This window comes from Scardinius erythrophthalmus (genome assembly GCF_964197995.2).
Source record: "Scardinius erythrophthalmus genome assembly, chromosome: 3".
Lineage (NCBI taxonomy): Eukaryota > Metazoa > Chordata > Actinopteri > Cypriniformes > Leuciscidae > Scardinius > Scardinius erythrophthalmus.
Genome location: NC_138223.1, coordinates 42,395,080 through 42,418,696, shown reverse-complemented (window position 1 = coordinate 42,418,696; position 23,617 = coordinate 42,395,080). Strand labels below are relative to the sequence as shown.

At 37.3% G+C, this 23,617-nt stretch overlaps 4 protein-coding genes across 5 annotated transcripts; 3 read left to right on the top strand and 1 right to left on the bottom strand.

Annotated features, from left to right (window-relative positions):
• Nucleotides 1-671: 671 nt before the first annotated feature.
• On the bottom strand, nucleotides 672-13,539 carry glb1 (galactosidase, beta 1). 2 transcript variants are annotated; one of them, XM_081362525.1, is made up of 16 exons: nucleotides 13,408-13,539; nucleotides 12,312-12,481; nucleotides 11,846-11,996; nucleotides 10,001-10,061; nucleotides 9,802-9,896; nucleotides 7,652-7,832; nucleotides 6,579-6,637; nucleotides 5,721-5,842; nucleotides 5,533-5,573; nucleotides 5,330-5,442; nucleotides 5,143-5,217; nucleotides 4,043-4,132; nucleotides 3,747-3,860; nucleotides 3,010-3,141; nucleotides 2,571-2,834; nucleotides 672-1,799 (listed from the first exon to the last, which is right to left on the bottom strand). In XM_081362525.1, the coding sequence occupies exons 1-16, from the start codon at nucleotides 13,462-13,464 to the stop codon at nucleotides 1,545-1,547; spliced, it is 1,980 nt and encodes a 659-aa protein (XP_081218651.1). In that variant the 5' UTR covers nucleotides 13,465-13,539; the 3' UTR covers nucleotides 672-1,544. The 2 variants fall into 2 exon arrangements, with proteins under 2 accessions (XP_081218651.1, XP_081218652.1); XM_081362526.1 differs by having other exon boundaries at nucleotides 11,846-12,025; nucleotides 13,408-13,483.
• A 1,495-nt stretch (nucleotides 13,540-15,034) lies between these two features.
• On the top strand, nucleotides 15,035-19,038 carry ccdc86 (coiled-coil domain containing 86). The gene is made up of 4 exons (XM_081361794.1): nucleotides 15,035-15,854; nucleotides 16,070-16,199; nucleotides 18,476-18,550; nucleotides 18,670-19,038. The coding sequence occupies exons 1-4, from the start codon at nucleotides 15,331-15,333 to the stop codon at nucleotides 18,805-18,807; spliced, it is 867 nt and encodes a 288-aa protein (XP_081217920.1). The 5' UTR covers nucleotides 15,035-15,330; the 3' UTR covers nucleotides 18,808-19,038.
• A 243-nt stretch (nucleotides 19,039-19,281) lies between these two features.
• Nucleotides 19,282-20,864, top strand: LOC308688616 (uncharacterized protein). The gene is made up of 2 exons (XM_081361795.1): nucleotides 19,282-19,590; nucleotides 19,739-20,864. Exons 1-2 carry the CDS (start codon nucleotides 19,564-19,566, stop codon nucleotides 20,129-20,131), a joined length of 420 nt encoding a protein of 139 aa, XP_081217921.1. The 5' UTR covers nucleotides 19,282-19,563; the 3' UTR covers nucleotides 20,132-20,864.
• Nucleotides 20,865-21,970: 1,106 nt separating this feature from the next.
• On the top strand, nucleotides 21,971-23,165 carry LOC308688177 (uncharacterized protein). The gene is made up of 2 exons (XM_081361098.1): nucleotides 21,971-22,056; nucleotides 22,328-23,165. The coding sequence occupies exons 1-2, from the start codon at nucleotides 22,030-22,032 to the stop codon at nucleotides 22,700-22,702; spliced, it is 402 nt and encodes a 133-aa protein (XP_081217224.1). The 5' UTR covers nucleotides 21,971-22,029; the 3' UTR covers nucleotides 22,703-23,165.
• Nucleotides 23,166-23,617: the final 452 nt, after the last annotated feature.

The window sequence follows — 23,617 nt, the reverse complement described above, 5'->3', positions numbered from 1 at the left end:
AGATCATTACATTGAAATTTTGGATCCGTGGCCAGGCAATTCCCCGGATCTTAATCCCATAGAGAGCCTGTGGTCAATCCTCAAAAGGCCTTTGGACAAGCAGAAACCCATAAAATGCAATCAGTAAGGAAATAATGGATTGCCATTAGTCAGCATTTGGCCCTGAAGCTCACATCCAGCATGCCAGAGCAAATTGCAGAGGCTATGAAGAAGAATGGGGATGAACACTGTAAATATTGAGTTTTTGCGTATATTGACATGACGTGAAGGTCAAGTATGGTAACTCATACTCAGAATTTGTCCTCTGCATTTAACCTGTGCAAGTTAGTGCACACACTTTAGGAGCAGTGAACACACACACAGAGTGCGAACTACACTGCGGCCTTCAGGGAGCGATTGGGGGTACAAGCTTAAGGGGACCTCAGTCATGGTCATTGACTGTGGAAAAGAGCAATGTTTTTTCACTCCCCCTACATTTTCCCACCGGTATTGAGAATCGAACCCACAACTTTAGGCCACGACTGTCCCATTATTGAACATGTTGCCAATAAAAGCCTTTAAAACTTATGAAATGCGTATCAGTGTAGTTTCCCGTAAACCATAGAAACATGTAAAGAAACAATCTACATATACTGAAGCAGCAAACTTTGCGAAACACAAAATTTAAGTCACTGCCAATACTTTTGGCCACTGCTATATTTATTACTCTCTACTTTTATCTTTTACACGTTATTCCTAAATTTCTTACGTGGTGTCAGTGTTGACAACAACTGAGAATGAAGTTTTCATCTATTTTTGAAGGATTTGACAGGCATAGTATGAGATGAGATGCATGTTGAAAGTGTTTTTTAGGTTTTCACACATCCTAACCAAAAGAGAAGGCAAAAAAAGGAAGAAAGTAAATAAAAAGTTTGCCTTCTGCAGAATTGCAGTACACAAAACAAAATTCTAGTAAACCACCCCACTTCTAGACCCTTAAAACAAACCATATACTGTATATATATATATCACTATATATCTCAGATAAAGACTGCGTGAATAAAATAATGCCGTTTAATTTACACACAACCATGGATTTCTGTAAGGCTTCAATAATACAATTCAAAGTCATAAAACCATTCAACATAATTTCATCATGATACATTACAAGGCATGTCAAATGTGGTGCAAAAATAAAATCAGTCATACGCAATAAACGCTTGACTAAACAATGTAGCATGTTCATCCAAAAGAAAGGTAAGATTTCTAGTATTATTCAAAATAGTGAAAAGTGCAAAATAAAAGTAGTATCCGCATTAGGAAATAATGTTAACATCACCTTGAGAGGATCTAGTGCACTCAAATTAAAATCACACAGCTCATTCCCTGAGCGGTTTTGACACCTGAGAATTGGCGAGATTCAACTGTAAATTCACAGTTTAATTTTTAATATTGTCCATATAGAGCTGATACATGTCATATCCTTTCAGATCCCTTCAGATCAGTAAAATGTGTGACGCAAATGAATTATTCTAAGATTCTTCTGCTTGTGGAGGTCTGTAAAATCATAAGAGGTCTTGTTTTTTGAACAGCCGTCTCGTGTGCTGGCTGGTTGTCTTCACCGTGGCGTTTATGACCGGAGTGTCAGTGAACTCCACCACGCAGGAACCCGAGGAGCACGGTGCCGCCTCCAGCTCCAGAACGGTTATGTTGTTTTGGACGGAGGTGCTGAGCAGGTGGGCTGGGACAAAGAGGGTCACCTGTGGCCCGCGGGAAGGCCAGTAGCGGCCCACATTAAAACCATTAATCCACACTTGACCCTGGAATAAAAAAAGCCTTTTATGATCCTTTAAAATTTCACCAAAGCTAATCTCTTCACATTTGTAAATGGATCTCATTAGGGAGGCACCGATATAAAATTTTGTCCGATACCGATAACGGATAATTCTTTCTATTCGAAAGCTGATAAACGATATATCGGCCGAAAAATCTAAATCCAAATTTTTATATAATTTTGAAAAGCCTGATTACAAAAACAAAAGTCTCACCATTAAAAGCCATATCCCAAGCACACAATTATAATGTTCTCATGATAATTTTATGTAGCTTATATGACAGACTGTTAACTGTATTTCCCCTTTTTCTAATCATATTTAAAACAATTAAAAACCATCATGGCGAACAGTGCGCATATGAAGTGTCTCAGCTGAAGGAAATAATCCATTATTTATTGCTTTAATATATCAGCCAAATTTTCTTATCAGGCCGATAACGATAACATTAAAAATGAACATATATTGGCCGATACCGATATGGTGGCCGATATACCATGCATCCCTAGTATTTTCCCTTTTCCCAATCATATTTCAAACAATTAAAAACCATCATGGCAAACAGTGCAGATCTGAAGTGTCTCAGCAAAAGGAAATAATACATTATTTATCGCTTTAATATATCGGGCAAATTTTCATATCGGGCCTATAACAATAACATTAAAAATGAACATATATCGTCCGATACCGACATGGTGGCCGATATATCGTGCATCCCTAGATCTCATTAAAACCAACAGCAGTGGTGAAGAGTCCTACCTTCCTCCAGTTGGGAAACTGTATGTATGTGTCCTGAGGGAGGTCGGGAATGCCGTCCGGGATGTGGAAGCTGCCAGCGTAGAAGGTTGGAGGTGAAAGAGCAGGAGGAGGTGTGGTGGTTAAACTGGTGGAGGGCGAGGAGATGGAGACAGATGAGCTCGACGCCGACAACAGCCCCTCACGCACGGCTTCATCTATACTCAGAGAGTACACCGTCCAGTTAACCAGAACATCAGCGCCCAGAGTCAGATTAAACACCAGACCCTGAGGAACAGAGAGAGAAAATGAAAAAGAGTCTGAATATATCTCTGTGGGATTGTCAGCTACAGGAAAACTGTAATTCTGATTAGTTAGAAAAGATATAACAACTCAAGTTAGAACAGGCTGAGGGATTTTGCTGAGAATGAGTAAAATGGGAAGTGGATAAAGTTTTGGTTGCCTTGAAGTCATTAATTTCTCTGCCGTAGTTGATTCTGCCCATGTTCTCCACCAGGATGTCCACACGGCTGCCAGCTTTTCCAGTTATATTCATGGTGAGTGCCTTGTTCCTCTCCAAAATACCAGCAGATATCTAAAAAAAAAAAATGAAATGATTTAAGATGCACAGAATGAAATGAAACAATTACACTACTGTTCAAAAGTTTGCGGTTTTTGAAAGAAGTCTCTTCTGCTTATCACATGTATTTGATCAAAAACAAGTACAAAATATTGTGAAATACTGTATTATAACAATTTTAAATAACTGTCATCTATGTAAATATATTTTTTAAATCCTGTGAAGAAACATTTCGGATTATTATCAATGTTGAAAACAGTTGTGCTGCTTAATATTCTTGTGGAAACAGTAATGCATTTTTCAGGATTCTTTTGATGAATAGAAAGTTTAAAAGAGCAGCATTTATTTGAAATAGAAATTTCATTCATTTATAACGGTCACTTTTGATCAATTAAATGTGTCCTTGCTGATTAAAAGTATTAATTTCTTTAAAAAAAAAAAACTTACTGACACCAAACTTGGCAGTGTACTGTATACAATGTTGTGTTATGCAAACACTTCCAATTAGATATAAATCTGTGCATAAACTTTATCTTAAGAGCCTTTTCACCATCACAGCTATTATGATTATGAGTAACTCAGACATGAAACAATCACCAGAGTAAAACAGTGCTGCTTACGCCATCAATGGATATATATGCCCGATCATGGACTCCATTTAGAGGGGATGACAGCGGGGTGGGCTTCAAACAGTTAACAGGCAACACAGTTTGATACAGCATAAAGCCAAACGCCTGACGGGATAATGAGACATCCATAATCATTAAGCAGATAAGACATAAAGCAGTACAGTTCATAAAAAAGCACCTGCATAAACACAGACTGAGACAAAGCAGAGGGAGCATTTAAATCACTAACATTACTAAACAGAACTTCACATTTACTGAACAACAATTAAGATGAGATGCGGGCATACCTGATTCATTTCAGTAAATGTTGTTGGGTAAAGAGTTTGTACAGGGCCAGAGAAAGACAATACATCCAAAGACTCTGACACGGTCTTCAGCTGCAAGGACATGATAGTTATACAGAGGAGTGTTATATAGATAGACACATTAAATAAAGAGGAGCTATAATGCTTTTTTTTAATTTTCATCTTTCTTTAGTGTGTAATGTTGCTGTTTGGGCATGAAAAAGGTCTGAAAAGTCACTCCGACAAGAGTTATTCTCTATATCAGTCGTACTGTTTCTGACGCCTCCACTGTAGTCTTGAGTTTTCTTCTGGGAACAAACACGTCACAATATTTCTCATTTAAATAATTCCCGCCCAAGACATACAAAAAAAAGGGGGCGGGACCTGGTTGAGTTAGTTAGTAGTGTATTTGTCATGATTCCTGTCTTGTGTTCCTCTTGTCTTGTGTGGACTCATGTTAGTTCCTGTTCTGTGCCATGTTTTGTAGTCCTTTGTAGTTTTTCTTGTTTATTAGTCTTCCCAGGTGTTTCTAATTAGCCACGCCCCCTTGTTATCTTGTTTAACTTGTTTGCCTGTGTATATAAGCCCTGTGTCTAGTCTCAGTCTTGAGGAGTTCTTGTTATTGTATGTTGGCTGTTTGGTTCCTGTGTCCTGTTTCCCTAGTCTGAGTTTATTTAATAAAGTTTGCTGCACGTGGATCCTGCTTCCTCCTATCATTCAACCACAACGTTAGTGTTTAACTCGTGGTTATGGTAAGAAGCGTGACATTTCTGAAAGACGCTGGAAGCGGTTGACCAATCACAACACACTGGACAAGCCGACCAATCAGAGCATAGAAGGAGGGGCTTCACAGAGACAGGAACTAAACAGAGCGTTACTGACAGACTGGGAAGAGAGGTGCTGCAACAATGTCAAATATTGAAAAAATAACATTTTTTTTTTTTTTTACATTTAAGCATGAAAACTTATTTTAGTAGAAGCCCAAAAATCAAAATCAAAGACTAAACGGCATAATAGGTCGTCTTTAAATAAAACAGTGACTCGAAATATAAATCATATTACAACAGAAAAATTAACAGGCAAAGATGCAAAAAATGATTTACCTTCTTCATTTGCACTTTTCCATATGCAAATTTAGGAGTTGATGGAGGCAGCATTCCTTCTGGTATATCTTTGTACTGTATCCGAAACAACAACAAAAAAAGAATCAGATCGATTTGCATGATTACTGACCATTGCATTTCACCTTTGAAAATCATAATCCTTTTCAATAAATAGCTAAATCTTTACCATTTTGATGACTTCTCTTATTGCGAAATACTTCTCTGTGAGGTCTCCAGCTTCTGTAAGGGGGGCGTCATAGTCGTAGCTGGTTGGCTGAGGACCATAAGGAGAGTTTGCGCCTATAATGTGATAAAATCAAGGAAAAACATGAACCGAGACACACTGTAAGTTATTCTTGGCCTGTTGAGGTACAAATCTCCAAGACCTACCATTCCAATAACCAAAGTTAGTTCCGCCGATGAACATATATCTTGAAAACAATAACAAAAATAGTAATAAATCATACAATTCTGACTATTCAAAATAAATAAATATAATTAAATAAATCAGTGCATTCCTTTCAGAAGTCATTTTTAGTGTAAAACCGATATTCAATTGTTATGGGTGACCAACTCACAAGTTGACATTGGCTCCCATTCCCAGAATTTCATTGAGGCTCTTGACGATAGCGGCTGTGTGAACGACAGAGTGTTTCTCGCCCCAGTGGTCCAGCCAGCCTGCGTAGAACTCAGAGTTCACCTGCAAAAAAAACTGGCCTCAGTTCCATTTTTCCAGAACACATTTCTACATGTTAGAATTGTGGAACATAATTCTCTCTCCCTGCCAGATGCGGAAAGGCTTATCCATGTCTTTATTACGTTATGCACTTTATTTTAGTCTCCCTAATAAGAAACTGCAATATATTCAGAATTCAGCTGCTCAGTTGAAACTGCTTGCCAGCATATTTCCCCCAAATTGCATCGGCTTTCCATACAGGCACGTATTGATATTAAAACCTTGTTTTTGACATATAAAGCTGTTAATGGGACAGCCTCTGCATGCATATCTTTATAATTTAGTCACCCTTTATACTCCAACTCGCTCTCTCCACTCCTGTACTCTTGTACTCTTCAGCAGCCTTCTTTTAAAACAGGGTCTATATGAGGTCAAGCTTCTTCTGTTTCAGCTCCACAGTAATGCAATGCTGTTCCTTTGGCAATTAGAAATTCCCCAACACAAAAGCCTATTTTAAGAAGTCTCTAAAGACTCATCTTTTTAAAGCTGTTTATTGTTGTTGAGTATACTTTGTTATTTCTGTTTTTTGACTATATTGCTGGTATTGTTATTACCCTGTGTAGCACTTTGAGTTTGAGAAAAGCACAATATAAATAAAATGCATTATTATTATTGTAATAATGTATGTAATTCAGTTTAGCTTTGCCATCCAGTGTCTTTATATTCATAACTGCTGATAGCAAAAACGATTGATTCTTACCAAAGGCCCACGTGGCTCTGCATGTCTCTGTGCTTCAAACGCAGCGGTTACATTTGAACCTGCACAAAAAGACAACAATAAAATTTACAAATCACAATGCTAAGAAATGTTAGAACCAGTGTTATTGTTAGCTAAAAATGAAACAAAATATACTTTAACTGAAGTAAAATAAAATATTTAAAAAACCCATAAAACTTATTTTATTTCAGGTAGTTAATAAGGCAATATTTAGGTATCTTTATATACACACACACACACACACACACACACACACACATATATATATATATATATATATATAACCAGGGCTTAACATAAACTTTTTTGCTCAGCAGCCACTGTGGCTAGCTGTTTTCTAAAGTTTCTAGCCACTCAGCATTTTCACTGGCCACCATTTTGACACACGGATCCATTATACTGTTACACATGTGTTTTCATTCTCAACTTTTTACGTTCACTTAAAACATAACTGACTGTGTTTACGTGAATACTTGCCCAGACTGGCATTTTGACATTTTTTTGTATGAATTTGATTGTGTGTGTATTTGCTTTTTAAGCGCAATAAGCAGTGAAAAAGAACTCAATTCATAACTGAGAGGCGGCTTTATGGGTTTTCTTTGGGTGTGAAATTCAAGCTCTATAACACCAACAATATTCATCAGGAGCAAATTAACCGAGTGAGTGAGGAGAGGCGGGTTTGTGTGTCACTCGCTGTCGGAGAGATGAGAGAGCGAGAAAACGCAGCTTTACCTGTATCTATTCGGTGTAAAATAAGTATTGGAAGCGTTTCATTTATTTCAGTAGTATCGAAAAATCTACATTTTTTACAACACTACACTGCAGATGCCATTTTAAAAAGACTACAACTGAAAAATGTATATATTATATATAAAATTTTACCCGCCAAAGCGGCTAGTAGGAGGGACTACGTTACACGCCACGGCTGAAATCCACCCACATTTGGCAGGTGTTAATGTCAAGCTCTGTATATATATATATATATATATATATATATACATATATATATATATATATATATATATATATATCAATAAAGGTGATATATAGCAGACCTGGGCCGAAGTCAACAGTGGCATAGATGCCCTGGAGGGATCCACACTTGAGATAACCCACGCCTGCTCCATCAGTGGTGAACAGGACCACCTCGTCCCCCAGATGAGCCCGGAACAGCTGGCTGAGATGCCGCATGTAATCAAAATCACAGGCAAAGTAGCTGCCGTATTCATTCTCTACCTGCATATGAAAGCAATCACATTCATAAATTTAAGATGCGCTTGTGTTTGAAAATGCAACTTTTATACATATTACACATATTTACATACTTGTTTGTCCTTAAAGGATTAGTTCACATTCAAATGAAAAATTCCTGATTTTTCTCCTGGAATGTTTTCCTCAAAAAACTTAATTTCTTTTCAACTGAAGAAAGAAAGACATGGACATCTTGGATGACATGGGGGTGAGTAAATTATCAGGACATTTTACTTGAAAGTGAACCAATCCTTTAAATAGCTAAAAAGGGTGAAAATATACATACAAACAAATTATATATAACATTTTATACACAGGGTTATCTATATACTGTATACAGGGTTTTTATGTCATTGTAATGTAATTGTCCCACTTTTCAGAAGTTACACCCATCAGATCATGAGCAGACATTTTATGATTACATAATAAGCTGGAAAATAACTGAATTATTATTGAGTGAAAATACTCGTTCAACAGGAAATTCCAGTTCATTGTCATGAGTTTAGCACTAAGGCAGGCTGAAATCACTGCATTCTGATTTATCTCATGTTATGAAAATTACATATTCAATAATTAATATATAATATATATATATCATATTGTATACTGTATATTATATATATACACTCACCTAAAGGATTATTAGGAACACCATACTAATACTGTGTTTGACCCCCTTTCGCCTTCAGAACTGCCTTAATTCTACGTGGCATTGGTTCAACAAGGTGCTGAAAGCATTCTTTAGAAATGTTGGCCCATATTGATAGGATAGCATCTTGCAGTTGATGGAGATTTGTGGGATGCACATCCAGGGCACGAAGCTCCCGTTCCACCACATCCCAAAGATGCTCTATTGGGTTGAGATCTGGTGACTGTGGGGGCCATTTTAGTACAGTGAACTCATTGTCATGTTCAAGAAACCAATTTGAAATGATTCGAGCTTTGTGACATGGTGCATTATCCTGCTGGAAGTAGCCATCAGAGGATGGGTACATGGTGGTCATAAAGGGATGGACATGGTCAGAAACAATGCTCAGGTAGGCCATGGCATTTAAACGATGCCCAATTGGCACTAAGGGGCCTAAAGTGTGCCAAGAAAACATCCCCCACACCATTACACCACCACCACCAGCTTGCACAGTGGTAACAAGGCATGATGGATCCATGTTCTCATTCAGTTTACGCCAAATTCTGACTCTACCATCTAAATTTCTCAACAGAAATCGAGACTCATCAGACCAGGCAACATTTTTCCAGTCTTCAACTGTCCAATTTTGGTGAGCTTGTGCAAATTGTAGCCTCTTTTTCCTATTTGTAGTGGAGATGAGTGGTACCCGGTGGGGTCTTCTGCTGTTGTAGCCCATCCACCTCAAGGTTGTGCGTGTTGTGGCTTCACAAATGCTTTGCTGCATACCTTGGTTGTAACGAGTGGTTATTTCAGTCAAAGTTGCTCTTCTATCAGCTTGAATCAGTCGGCTCATTCTCCTCTGACCTCTAGCATCAACAAGGCATTTTCGCCCACAGGACTGCCGCATACTGGATGTTTTTCCCTTTTCACACCATTCTTTGTAAACCCTAGAAATGGTTGTGCGTGAAAATCCCAGTAACTGAGCAGATTGTGAGATACTCAGACCGGCCCGTCTGGCACCAACAACCATGCCACGCTCAAAATTGCTTAAATCACCTTTCTTTCCCATTCTGACATTCAGTTTGGAGTTTAGGAGATTGTCTTGACCAGGACCACACCCCTAAATGCATTGAAGCAACTGCCATGTGATTGGTTGATTAGATAATTGCATTAATGAGAAATTGAACAGGTGTTCCTAATAATCCTTTAGGTGAGTGTATATATATATATATATATATATATATATATATATATATATATATATATATATATATATATATATATATTTATTTTTTTACCAGCATGATTGTTATTTAACTGTCTTACTTGCACAGTAATGATGGGTCCGCCGTTCTGGTACAGGTAACGTTTAATGATGGGCAGCAACTTCCCCATCCACTTATCCACTGCTGCAATGTAATCTAGAGCAATATATAAAATGCCACTTGAACTTGCAATATATACATTTCACTCATTCAACTGCATCTTTTCCACTCTGAGGTTAATCAATAACTCATGTTATTACCTGGATCAGATGATCGCAGCACAATGTCTTTCTTTTTCAACAGCCAGGCGGGCAAACCCCCCTAAAACAAGAAAAATGTAACCATCCGAGGTCAGAAAAGTCAGCCATTTACACTCCATCACATATTCAGTTTCTTTTTCAATTATTTTCACTATACAACTGTATGATACATAAAAAATGTTTTTATTATTAAATGTAAAAATACATTTATATACTATTTTTTACATCGGAATTATTGACTTTATAGCAAAAATTTAGATCAGGGGTTGTCAATCTTTTTGATACCACAAACCAGCATATAAGATCATCCTCATGCGAGAGACCCCGATAGACAGCTATATTGTTTATTTATTAACAATTTTGTATTATTTAGGTATTTAAATAAAAATTTACATTTATTTTAAATCATAAGAATTAATTCATTTTTACATTGTTTTTCCACAGACCCCCTAGCTCTCTCTTGTGGCCCCCGGACCCCAGTTTGAAAACCCCTGATTTAGATGCGTCTCAGGTCCTGTTTACACCTGGTATTAAGATGCGTTTTGGTCGATCGGATCACAAGTAGACGAGGGAAACACATTCCCGTTTACACCTGGTGTTTTAATCTGTCTCTTTCAGCCACTTCTATCCTGATTTCTTCAAGGAGAGGGTCTATAGGCGGGTAATGTGTGGGTTTTGGACAAAATAAGCTCACGCAATTTACATATGAACGCGCCCCGGAGACGACGGAAAAACATCAAGAGCATCAGCTTTCATTTCTGCTCTGAGAGCCGCAAGATCAGCAAAACACTGTGAGTGTGTGTTAGAAATCAGGAATGGAGAGAGAACATTGAGCTTGGTATGTTTTTCATCTTCAAACCAAACTTGGGTCTTCAGCCAACAAAGTTTAAATCCCGTCTGGCTAATGCACTTCCCATAATATTTAAGCATTAGATCAATAGAGCTGGTAAGTCCCGCCCCTTCCGCTAATCCCCCTGGACCTCTAGGTTGAAAAATCGTCAATGCAAGTGAATGGGAGAAAACAATTATTTTCTGGTCCTGTTTGAATTTTGCCATGAATGTGAACATATGTTGTCTGTGAATTTTTTATATAACTTTTCGTGTAAAGAATGCTACAATTTAGCGGGTAGAAGTTTGATACGGTTAGACTTTGTGTGAGAGCACTTTGTGGCCTACAACTCTTCGCTGCTTTCGACGTGTTTGAAACGTCAACACCACTCGCACACGGACACTAGCTCACGGATCCCGCTAAACATGGCTGTCTTTGGTGCACTTCACCTCCTTCTTTCAGGCAGAGGACAAAATCGTTGATGTTGGTGAAAACCACGGGTAAGTCAACTTTATGGGGTGACGTCACCTAGGCGACATGTAGTCTTTCTCGTTATGTCTTTTCCACAACTGCTAGCTGAAGAATCATACCATATACTGTCAAACTCGTAACATGAAAAGTTATATAGAAAATTCACAGACAACATATGTTCACATTCATGGCACAATTCAAACGGGACCAGAAAATAATTATTTTCTCCCATTCACTTGCATTGACGATTTTTCAACCTAGAGGTCCACTTGGGGTTTTACGGATGGGCGGGACTTACCAGCTCTATAGACGGAGAGAAGGCGGTCTTTTGTGGCTGTTCGAACACATTCGACCACAAGAGCGTTTACACTAGGAAAGCAATCCAGTCTAATGCGTTTTCAACGACCTCTGGAAGTGGTGGAAAGTGGAAAGCTCAAAACGTTTAAAACTCGTTTACACCAGTATTTGGCGTCGTCAACTTGTGAACCGATGGACCGAAACGCATCTTAATGCCAGGTGTACACAGGTCCTCTGTCTTTTCTCACCATATCCCACTCTGCACAGATGTAGGGGCCTGGCCTCATGATGACCAGCAGGCCGATGTCTTGGCACAGCTGCAGGAAGTGCTCTAGATCCGCGTCTCCGCCGAAGTCGTACTGACCCGGCACCGGCTCGTGGAAGTTCCATGGCACATACCTGCGGATGAATTCGGCCATTAGGGAAATCTGAGTAGGAATGAGTGGAATACAAAGTAAGAAAAAAAAAGGGCCAAAGAAATTCCATTGATTAGTACATAATTATGAAATCATTTCAGAAATATTGTACTTGCAATTGGCAATTTCTCAACAATAACATTTTATAGCTCAGTATTCACTATTACATTTTCCATGATTTTTATTATTAATTTCCAGACTTTTCCAGGTTTGGAAATCACAATATTTCCAGGTTTTCCTTGACTGTGGGAATACAAAACATTGTGACTAATACTTCATCAATGTCAGTTCGTCTTACGTCTGGATGGCGTTCAAACCAGCCATGTACATCTTGAGTAGCCTGTCCTTCCAGTAGACTCTGGGAATCCTGCTGTAGTGGATGCTGCCCGAGATGTAGCGAAATGGCTCTCCATCTTTAAGGAAGCAGTTTTGACGGTAATCCACAGAGAAACTGGATGTTGAAGCATACTACAGAAAGGAAGAGGATACAGAGCGCTTTAAAACAAAAAAATATTTTTTCATTATCATTCAGGAATAGTTCACCCAACTAAAAATGACAGGCATAAGGAATAATAACCACAGAATACCAAAATTATTCAATCGGAATAAAATACAGTATTCAATTTCATGTACTCAGCTTCACGTTCCAAACCGATTTGGTTTTCCTACTTCCATGGAACACAATCAAAGATATTTTGCACCATATCCTTGTCTAAACCAGTTCCCCCATACAAATGAAAGTGGATTGGGACTGGGGCATTTGAATCCCAAATGACAAAACATGGTCTCAACATCAGGTTTGACATCTAGGATGGTCCATGTGTGTCTTGTGGCCAATTATTATTGACCACAAAAATTGTATAACATCATGACAAGACATGTTTTTGTCATTTTCTGAGCACAACAGCCTCAGTTTCCATTTACTTTCATAGTATGGAAAAGAGCAGTTGTTTAAACATACTAAAAAATTTAAAGATGAATATGGAATGAGGGTGAGTAAATGAGGACAGAATTGTGATCTTTGTGAGCTAACGTTATCTCTTTGAATAACAGTATTATAAGGATTGGTGTTTGATGACTGACGTCGTCACATGACAAGTCACAAGACGCACGAGTCATAACAGTCTGGACGCACTTGACAGTCAGGTGTTAGTATGTTCATTATCATAACATCAGACCAAAAGTGCGACCGAATATCTCACAGCAGAAATATTCTTCTATAAACAGTGTCAGAATAGCAAACACTAGAAAGTATAACACTTTTCTTAGATGGTAGTGCTGCATATGCAAGTCACTCTTTAAAGTTATGGAGAGAACATCTGCACACTAGTAAGCAAGCTTTACGCTTGGTTTAAATTATACTTTTCAAACAAATGGGCAAATTTAATACTTGCCGTGACCGATGGTAGGGCCAGGAGCAGAACCAACATCAGTCCGACATCCGCAGTCATGGTGTTTGAATCAGCAAACAGCGGTGCGGAAGTCAAATGCCATTTATTTTGGTTGCTACTAGCGATGACCGACTCGTGAATGATTCGTTGTCTGGAATCGGATCTTTTTAATGAACTAGTTGAACCGGTTCACAGAGCAGGTCTGAAAGATTCGTTCACAAATCGAACTGAATCGGTAAAACGGTTACGTTAAAACCGACCTAGCATTTATTAATTATTTTTCCATTACTAGTAAGTAATCCAATTGAATAAAATGAAATGCTAATGCACCAATTGAATTAATAAATTGTGGTGATCACAAACGGGTGTTAGTATTGTGACAAACTGAACTGGACAAATTAGATTACAACAAACACCTTTATTAACTGAACACTGTTTACTGGGATATTTTAATGTAAAGCATGGACCATGTGGTGACGCTAAAAGAGATTCATGATTTGATTTTGAACAGGTTTGAGAACCGACTCACGGTCGCAGATTTCCCATCACTATAGTTGCAAATCGAACTGAGTGTATGTTTGCATGACAACTCAGGCAGCAACATATTGTCGGCTCAGATCCGGCCCACATCTGGTACACGTGGATTCCACACGGCCCAGATGTGGGACGGATCTTAGCCGACATTACGTTGCTGTCTGTGAACGATATACTACTGGAGTTTTATACTAAAGAATACTAAAGTTTTTCCACTGTGTTTTAAGTGTACAGACGACAACATTCTCAAAACAATTCCAGTTCACATGGATTTGTGAAAACGACAAAAAAAAGGCTGTATTATTCATGTCGGGCCATTAGATGGCGATGTCACTTGGTAAAGAAACACAATGCATCTATAGACTGAACACATAATACACAAACGCATGACGTCACCGTTTTCAAAAACTTTGGGGTCATACACGACAAATGGAAAACTGTTAATGCATTTTGGCTGTTAATTTAAACAACAATGGCATTTTGGGGGCCTGAAAACGCAAGCTTTTGAAATCAGGTTTTAAAGTGCAAGTTTTAGAAAACGATACCGTTATCGAATTTGTGAAAACGTTGACATCATGCGCATGCATTATGTGTTCAGTCAGTGTATCATTACAAAGTGACATCGCCAACTACTGGCCTGGCATAAAATAATACAGCGTTTTTAGTCGGTTTTTAGTTAGTTTTAGTTTTTAAACATTTATTAACATGTTCATACTTATTTTTTACTAGTAGTAAGTATTCCAGTAGATTAAAATAAAAATATAAAAATTCTAGCCATAACAAATTAATTTTAACATTGTGACAAACTGAACTGTACTGGAGACATTAGAACATATAAAAAAATACACTATTAACCAAAAACCGTAGCCTAAAAAACAGCAATCTTACTGTATTTTTATTTTTATCTTTTTTTCTTTTAATTATAGAACTTTTAACAAACATTAGCTCCAAAGTCAGAAGCTCCAAAGACATTCACATGGCGCGAAGACTCATATATGCACAGTTTACATTTTTCTCTACCTTAAGAGACTTCGTTAAAAGAGCAAGTTTGTTACAGAAAACCTCGTATAAAGGAGGAGATTTAGACAATCGACTTGAATAAAGAATTTTCAGTTCAACATCTTTACTGGAACGTTTTGCAGGGGCCAATTGGTGCAAAAGAATCAATGATTCGGATCTTTGAACCGATTCGAGAACCGACTTGCTTAAATGAGTCGGGCTTCATATAGTTGCCCTCCCAACCACTAGGGAGCGCTATCGATTACTTACAAATGATTATTGACACTCCCGTCTCTTAGAGGAACACAGGAGGAATACACGTGTGTTTCCGCACATGTGTGTTTTCTAGTACAGTTTAAATAGCTTTATATTTTATCAATCGGCACAACGCTAATGATGTCAGCGTCTATAAACATGGCGGTAGACGGTGGAGGTGATGTTATGATGGCTGAAGGTCCCGAAAACGACGCGGATTCTCCCGTTGTGAGCCGCACACGGAGTGGTCGCAGACTCCGGACGCCCGCGGCCAAAACTCCCGTTCGCCGGACCAGAAAGTCTGTTGTCCGAGAAGATCCGGCAGAAAGCATCGATTCTCGACAGGAAGCACCACCAGACGAATGTTCAGCAGATACCAAAGGCGATCAGTGCAGCTCAGTCACAGTAACAGTATGTCCAGATGAAACTGCGTCATCACCATCAGTAGATGTCAGTCAAGAGTCAGTGCCGGACACTGTAGATCAGACCAGCGAGAAGGAAAACGTGGTCAATAACACAGAGACAGGGTCCACTGGCCCTACAGACCCCAAGAAAGGGGCCAAAAAAAGGACTCACTCTGAATCCAGTGAGAAGAAAAGTAAGCCTATGCCTCTTGGTAAACCCAAGTCTGGAAGAGTATGGAAAGACCGAAAGAAGCAAAGGTGCATAACATTTTATAAACATTCAGCTTCCTATTACTCTCATCAGGCATCTGGCCAAATATCACATGAGTATTTGTATCTATGTGTGCATTTATGTACTTGCATGTCTGTGAATCCAAAATAATAGCTTGGTACATAAACATTTCCTCATTGTACTTGTTTGTTTGCTAGTACATTTGTTTCTTCTGCTCAGACGTGCTGACTTTGTTTTGTAGGTTCTCTGCGCTGTTGAGAGACAAACCTCTGCGTACATCATGGGAAAAGAAGATGGAGGCCAAGAGAGAGAAGCAGCTGGTGAAGCAGTACCACCAGCAGCTGAAGGATGAGCAGGCCAGAGAGAAAGAGGTGAGTTTCTGCCCCAAAACTGTGCTTTTTCCTCATTATGTATGAATTGAATGTTGTCATTGTTTGTTTTTGAAACAAAGTCTGGAAGTGCGTCCCAATTTGCGCACTTCTGCACTATTCTGTGCCGTTTTGTAGTGTAAATAGTGCTAGTAGTGTGTTCACTGAAGATTCCAAATAGAAAAAGTGCACTTTAAATTCCCGGATGATCCATTTAATTAACCGAAAAAACAAAGGCTGCATCCAAAATCGCATACTTCCCTACTAAATAGTAACCGAAAAACAGTATGTGACAAAATAAGCATGTCTGAATTCACAGTACTCATAAAAGAGAAGGTGAACAGTACCTGGATGACCAATTACTTCCAGCGAGATTCTGAAGTTTGCATATGATGGACAATTTACTGGCCCATGAGGCCAGGGGAGAGGATTTGTGAATGACAGTGAAACCACGTAACTGATGCTGGTAGATCACATGATAATGATAACATGGCGATAGTAGTACGTCCAGATTACTTTCATTCTACACACACTCATAGTATATAGAGCATACTTCTTTAGCGGTTGTGAAGTAATTATTCAAAGTAAGTACCTACTCAAGAGAGTATGCGATTTCAGACGAAGCCATAGTGTGACATGTTCGACACTTCATGCACTCAACTGTCTTAGCTTTAGTTACGTGGGGGAGGGGATATCAAACTGTGATGAATGACAAAATCGCCTTATAAAATTCATAAACTACACGTAAGTAGTACACGGTGAGTCTGTAGTGTGTGATTTAATTGGGACATAACTTTAAACTATTTACTATGGAAGCTTGTTTCCGCCACAAAAAAAAAAAAAAAAAAAAAAAAAAAGATAATTGCGACTTTTTATCTCACAATTGCGAGTTTACATCTCGCAATTCTGACTTTATTTCTCAGAATTGGGAGATATAAAGTCAGAATTGCGTGAAATAAAGTCAGAATTCTGAGATATAAAGTCAGGATTCTGAGATATAAAGTCACAATTGCGTGTTATAAAGTCAGAATTGCGTGTTATAAAGTCAGAATTCTGACTTTTTTTCTCGCAATTGCGACTTTATATCTCACAATTCTGAGAAAAGATGTCAGAATTGCGAGATATTAACTCGCAATTATGTGTTATAAAGTCAGAATTGCGTGAAATAAAGTCATAATTCTGAGATATAAAGTCAAAATTGCGTTATATAAAGTCGCAATTGCGAGAAAGTCTAAATTCTGACTTTATAACATGCAATTGTGACTTTATATCTCAGAATTCTGACTTTATATCACGCAATTGGGAGATATAAAGTCAGAATTGCATGATATAAAGTCGCAATTGCGTGTTATAAAGTCAGAATTGTAAGATATAAACTATTTTAAGGTAAAAAAAAAAAAAAGTCCGTCTTTTTTCCCCCCTTAGAATTGGACTTTATATCTCACAATTCTGAGAAAAGATGTCAGAATTGCGAGATATAAACTCGCAATTATGTGTTATAAAGTCAGAATTGCGTGAAATAAAGTCAGAATTCTGAGATATAAAGTCAGAATTGCGTGATATAAAGTCGCAATTGCGAGAAAGTCTAAATTCTGACTTTATAACACGCAATTGTGACTTTATATCTCAGAATTCTGACTTTATTTCACGCAATTCTGACTTTATATCTCCCAATTCTGAGAAATAAAGTCAGAATTGCGAGATGTAAACTCGCAATTGTGAGATAAAAAGTCGCAATTATCTTTTTTTTTTTTTTTTTTTTTGTGGCGGAAACAAGCTTCCATAATTTACTTAGTAGTTACCCTAGAGTTTAAAATTTTGGGGTCAGTAAGATTTTTAAATATTTTTATCTATCAAAATATAGAAAAACAGTAATATTGTGAAATATTCTTAGTTTACTCCAGTCTTGTTCGGAAATCATTCTAATATGTTGATTTGCTGCTCAAGAAACATTTATTATTAATAATAATTTAATTTTTATAATGACTAATACTTTAGTGAAAACTATGATAATTATTTTTCAGGATTCTTTGATGAATAGAAAGTTCAAAATATAATTTTATTTATAGCATTAGAAATGTCTTTACTGTCACTTTTGATCAATTTAATGCAGCCTTGCTGAATAAAAGTATTACTTTCTGAGAAACACGGTGACATTGTGACCTGTGGAAAATGTAATGAAGATTCAGGCTGGTACAAGTTTTGAAGTTATAACCTGAAATATCATAGTAAACATTGGTTATATGTGCTTTTTCTGTATTCGTTTATTTTTCTTGCAGGACAAGAAGAAGAGGAGAGCTGAACATCTAAAAAGACGAGCAGAAAATGAGAGAAAAGCGGAGATTGTGCAAGTGGTAAATACAGAATGTCATTTTGCACCAGAATTCAGATGTTTCTCACAGTTATGAATGTTGTCGCAGTTGTGTCTTATTATTGTTATTATTGTGTCTCATTACTGCTTTGCCCCTTTCAGATTAAGAATACAGCAAAGATCAAGAGAATGAAGAAGAAGCAGCTGAGGAAGATTGAGAAGAGAGACACGCTGTCAATGGTGCAGAAAACACCACCCAGTGTCAAGAAGGGCAGAGGGAAAACAGTCAGCAGCTCATAGAGGGTTTAATGCTCTCATAACATGCTGTGCCAATCTTTGATGAGCTGGCATGCGGACCTCAATATAAAAAAAACCTATGGAAATGTAATGATTTTGTATCTGTGACTCTAAGTAGACTGCATTGTATATCACTGAGAGGTTTGAGTTGTGTATCTGCTTCAAATCTCTGAGTCTGATGTAATATTTGTACAGCAACTTCAAAAATGCAAATAAATGTGTTGATTTCATGGACACCCGTTTCCCATCACTGTTTAATGTGAACATAAGTTTATGTGATTGTCACAAAAAAAACAAAAACAAATAAATATCTTTCTGGCTCATGCATGTTAAATGCTTTTTTTTTTGTTATTGTTGTTTTATAGTATGGGTAGAATTAGTTTCATTTTCAAAACTTGTCATGCATTAAAAAACAAAACATGGGACTTTCCACTTTTATGGTTCGATATCGTTTGTTATGGCAATTTTTATCTCGCCGAGATGCTTGCACTTTCTGTTTTATCAGGTGCTTTTTACATGGTGAGATGGAATGATCGGTACTTTTTGAGTACTTAACCATTTCCTCCAGATAAGATACCTTTGAATGGGTTTTTTTTTTCTCTCCTGTGGCCTGAAGTGAACTAGGCGAAAGAGATCAAGCATTGCATGAGGTAATTATAAGGGGTGGAGCTAAAAGAATAAAAGGGCACCATGTTTTGCCTATAAGAAACACTGTTGAAGATTGAGCAGAGCACGAACAACAAGAAGCACATACAAACCATGGATACCAAAGGTCATGCAACATTGGTAAGAATATTTTTAATGCATTTTAAAATACAACCATTTAACATGATATGCTGACATTTGAACAGTATTTTTAACATGAAAGTGTTGTAATTGTTGCTTTTGACCAGCCTTGAGTGTCCCACTCATGAATGTCTCGGCACTCTTTCAGGCTCAGTACCATCAGTTTGTGCGTGCTGAATGTGGACCCCGGCAGTGTGTGAAAGGAGACCCTAAAGACACGGTTCCTGTTCCCTACCATGAGCCGTGTGGAAACGCCACCCACACCGTCCTCCGGGTTCAAGAGCCGGTTTCAAGAGAATCTAAATCCTTTTCTGTGAATTTCTTTATTGGCTTTAATGGAGCCAGGGTTTCGGTGGTGATGAAGAGCACCGATACCATCGGGAAACTGCAGCAGAAGGTCCTGAAGCTGAGACCAGACTTCGGAGCAAACCTGAATCTGATCTACAATGGGAAACCGGTTCAGCAGCAACAGACGCTGTCTGAGCTCCAAGTGAAGCCTGGAGCCACATTCCTCACCTACCAGAAATGTACAGGAGGTTAAAGACACATCATTTTTCTTTCTGTCTTCATCTCTGTTTATCTGTAACTTTATAGTGAGAGATAAATCACACTGTGAATGTAACTTACTTACAAACTTTTCCTTGTAAATTTTTTTATTGCTGTTAGCTGATGTGTCATAAATACATAAAAAAAAATGTGAAAATACTTGACTCAGTTTAATCATCATTAATGCAACAAGCCCTGACCGTTGATGCAAACATAAAAGAAAGTGCAAAAAATGTGTTAATCGAGCTGCAAGACGACATGAATATAACTTGTTTTGTTCAAGTGTTTTGTTTAACACGATGGGACAAAGATGTACTTTGTTTGGCCGTTTGTTTTTGAAATTCGAGTTCAGGAATTGAAAATGAGGTTTTTTTAACGTATTTTCAGGGTTTAATTAAAACAGTTTCACTTTCAGTCTTTAAGTTCACTGGGGGAAAAACAGAGATAGTAGAAATGATAATTCTATCTACATAGTTTCTTATGCTGTCTAACATCTTATATTTTGTAAAACTCAAGTTTGTAAGACTCATAAATGTCAAACGTCTATGAGAAAAGGGAAAATTCTTAAATCGGTTTCTAAATGGAAGCACAAACTTTATATTAAACAATGAGATCATAATCTATTGTTAAATGATCTGTAATTGTGATTTGCACTTTTCTATATGTAAATCTGACTCTTCTATTTTAATAAAAATAAAATTAGTCTTGAACCACTAGTAATTAATTGTATTATGCATTATTTTCTTATTCAATACTATTTTGTTATGAGCCTCATGAGCTTCAATGGAAGCAAAAACATCTGACCGATGAGCAGAGGTGGGTAGACTAGAGTATCCAAAAACTGTACTCAAGTAAAAGTACAAGTACTTATAGAGATATTTACTCAAAGTAAAAGTAACAATTTTAATAGTTACTTGAGTAAGAAGTATCCAATGAAAAAAGTACTCAAGTAGCTAGTTACTAGTTACTTCGGATCATATATAGGCCTATATATATATATATATATGTGTGTGTGTGTGTATATAACATGATATTATTTTGATAATTTTAATTTAAATGACTATTATCATAATTTGGATTATTAGACAATGTCGAAATAAAGTGACTCTGCAGAGTTTTGCATTCACATTAGGGGATGGGATGAGGAGGAGGGAGGGTCGAGCTAGCCTCCGTTTTGTTTGACAATACGTAGAACATCAACAATAAGTGACGTCACCCAACATCACTTAGAGCACCATTAACTATTTCTTTGTTTTATTTTTTGTTTTGTTTTATTATAGTTTTATGAGTTCATAAATGGTAGTTATTAAACAGTCATTTTTGGCACATATACTGTAAATGTCTGTCCATCAAGTTTCCAAACCGCTGGCCGTATGTAGGGTCGCAGGATATTACAATGATTCTTACACTAAAAGATTGAAGACTTGTAATATTCTGTGAGTTCTAAAAAAAAAAAGAAGACATTTGCCCCCAGTCTCCCCAAAATTCAATGGTCAACAAGAGACCCTCTTCCTGTATAGGTCATGGGTTGTCATTCACAACAGTGATATTATAATGTATCAGCTGTAATGTAGATCTTAATCACAGTACCATCACCAGATATAACACACATGAACAACAGTATGTAAAACAAAAACAAAAAATACACAAGGAAATCAATTTCTTTTGAACGGAATATAAGTCTGGTGATTCCCGTTTTCTCTATAATCCCATGTCTTGATATTGTGTTTCAAATGCATGGCAGCAGTTCCTGTAAATGGTATTTTGGTGAGAATGAACCCTTAAGGGGTTGGGCATGCAACAGGGAAGATAGGTGCATTCCAAAAACTCTCTCTTTTGACTATATAAATTCATGCAATGCCTGCATTGTGAATAGAAGCAACTCAAGGCAGCATGACTACAGTCATTTACCCAGCACTGGTGAGATGATTTTAAATACATTTTGTTAAGATAAAATGTAAGATATATGTCATTATATATATTGTATTACCATTCAAAAATTTGGTCAATTTAATGTATCCTTGTTGAATAAAAGTATTCATTTATGTAAAAAAATAATAATCTTACTGACCCAAAGTTTTGAATGGTATACATTAAAGATGAATTCTTATGAAAATTCTCCCTTTACATTTAGTTTTATTGTCATGAGGTGCCCTGCATGCATTCACTGAATATCCTGATTCTCTCTCAGGCTCCAAACCTTTTCCAGCCGGAAACATGTGGACTCAGGGAGTGTGTGAAAGGAGACACCGACCCCCTTCCTGAGCCGTTTGGAGAGGTCACCCACACCGTTCTCCAGGCTCAAAAGCCGGTTTCTTCAGGTGCTAAACGCTTTTTGGTGAATATCTTTGATGGCTCTAAAGCAGTCAAGGTTCCCGTGACTGTGAGGAGCATCGACACCATCGGGAAACTGCAGCAGAAGGTCCTGAAGCTGAGACCAGACCTCACAGGCTGTGTGAATCTGCTCTACAATGGCAAACCGGTTCAGAAACAGCAGACGCTGTCCGAGCTCCAAGTGAAGCCTGGAGCCACGTTCATCACCTACCAGAAATGTATTGGAGGTTAGAAAAAAAAAGACTTTTCTTGTCTTCCCATCGGATAATTCATACTGCGGGACCTTCATTATATCTATCCATATGTGCCATGTGTCATATCAGTTTCGGACACCATCTTACTGAACTTGTATCTAATGATCTTAATGATCTTTTGGCCTACAAGTCTATGCCTAAATTATTGTTTATGTAGACCAAATACATTTTATGTTTATTACATTTCTATGAACTCATTCGTTTTCATAAAAATGTACCAGTTAGGAAGTACAATGTCATTTTGTTGTTTTAATCATTATAAACGTGTAAAATAACCCAAATAAAGAATGAGAAATGTACAGTATAAATCCATGCTAATTTGTTACAGTATAACTAAGATATTTAGAGATAAAACATTCAGTAACAAAGATGTGTAAAATGCTTTTTTTGTATTGCTTCTAATTCTAAACAACAATACAACCAGCCGTCCACGCAAGCGGCAAAAAAGCAAACAAACAGGAAAGCAATCATGTGTTTTGAGTTGTGGTAATGCATGAGCAGACATACGTGTTGCTTAGTGACTGTGAAAGTGCCTTGATTATATTGTCCAAATATTATAGGCCTAATGTGCCATGTGCCATATATCAGTCAAAGGTTTGGACACATTTTACTGAATTTGTATCTAAAAAAGTCAAAAAGTATGTAAAAGATATAGAAGAAAAAGATATATATATATATATACATATATACAAGTTTTTTGTTTTTATTTAGTTTATTTGTAACTTAATTGGTCAATTAATCATATTATAAATGTAAAAAATAGCAAAAGTGAAGAAAGAAATATGTCTATCTATCAAGTCAAGTCAAGTCAAGTTTATTTATATAGCACTTTTCACAATACAGATTGTATCAAAGCAGCTTCACAGTATTAAATTAAAATAATACATCAATGT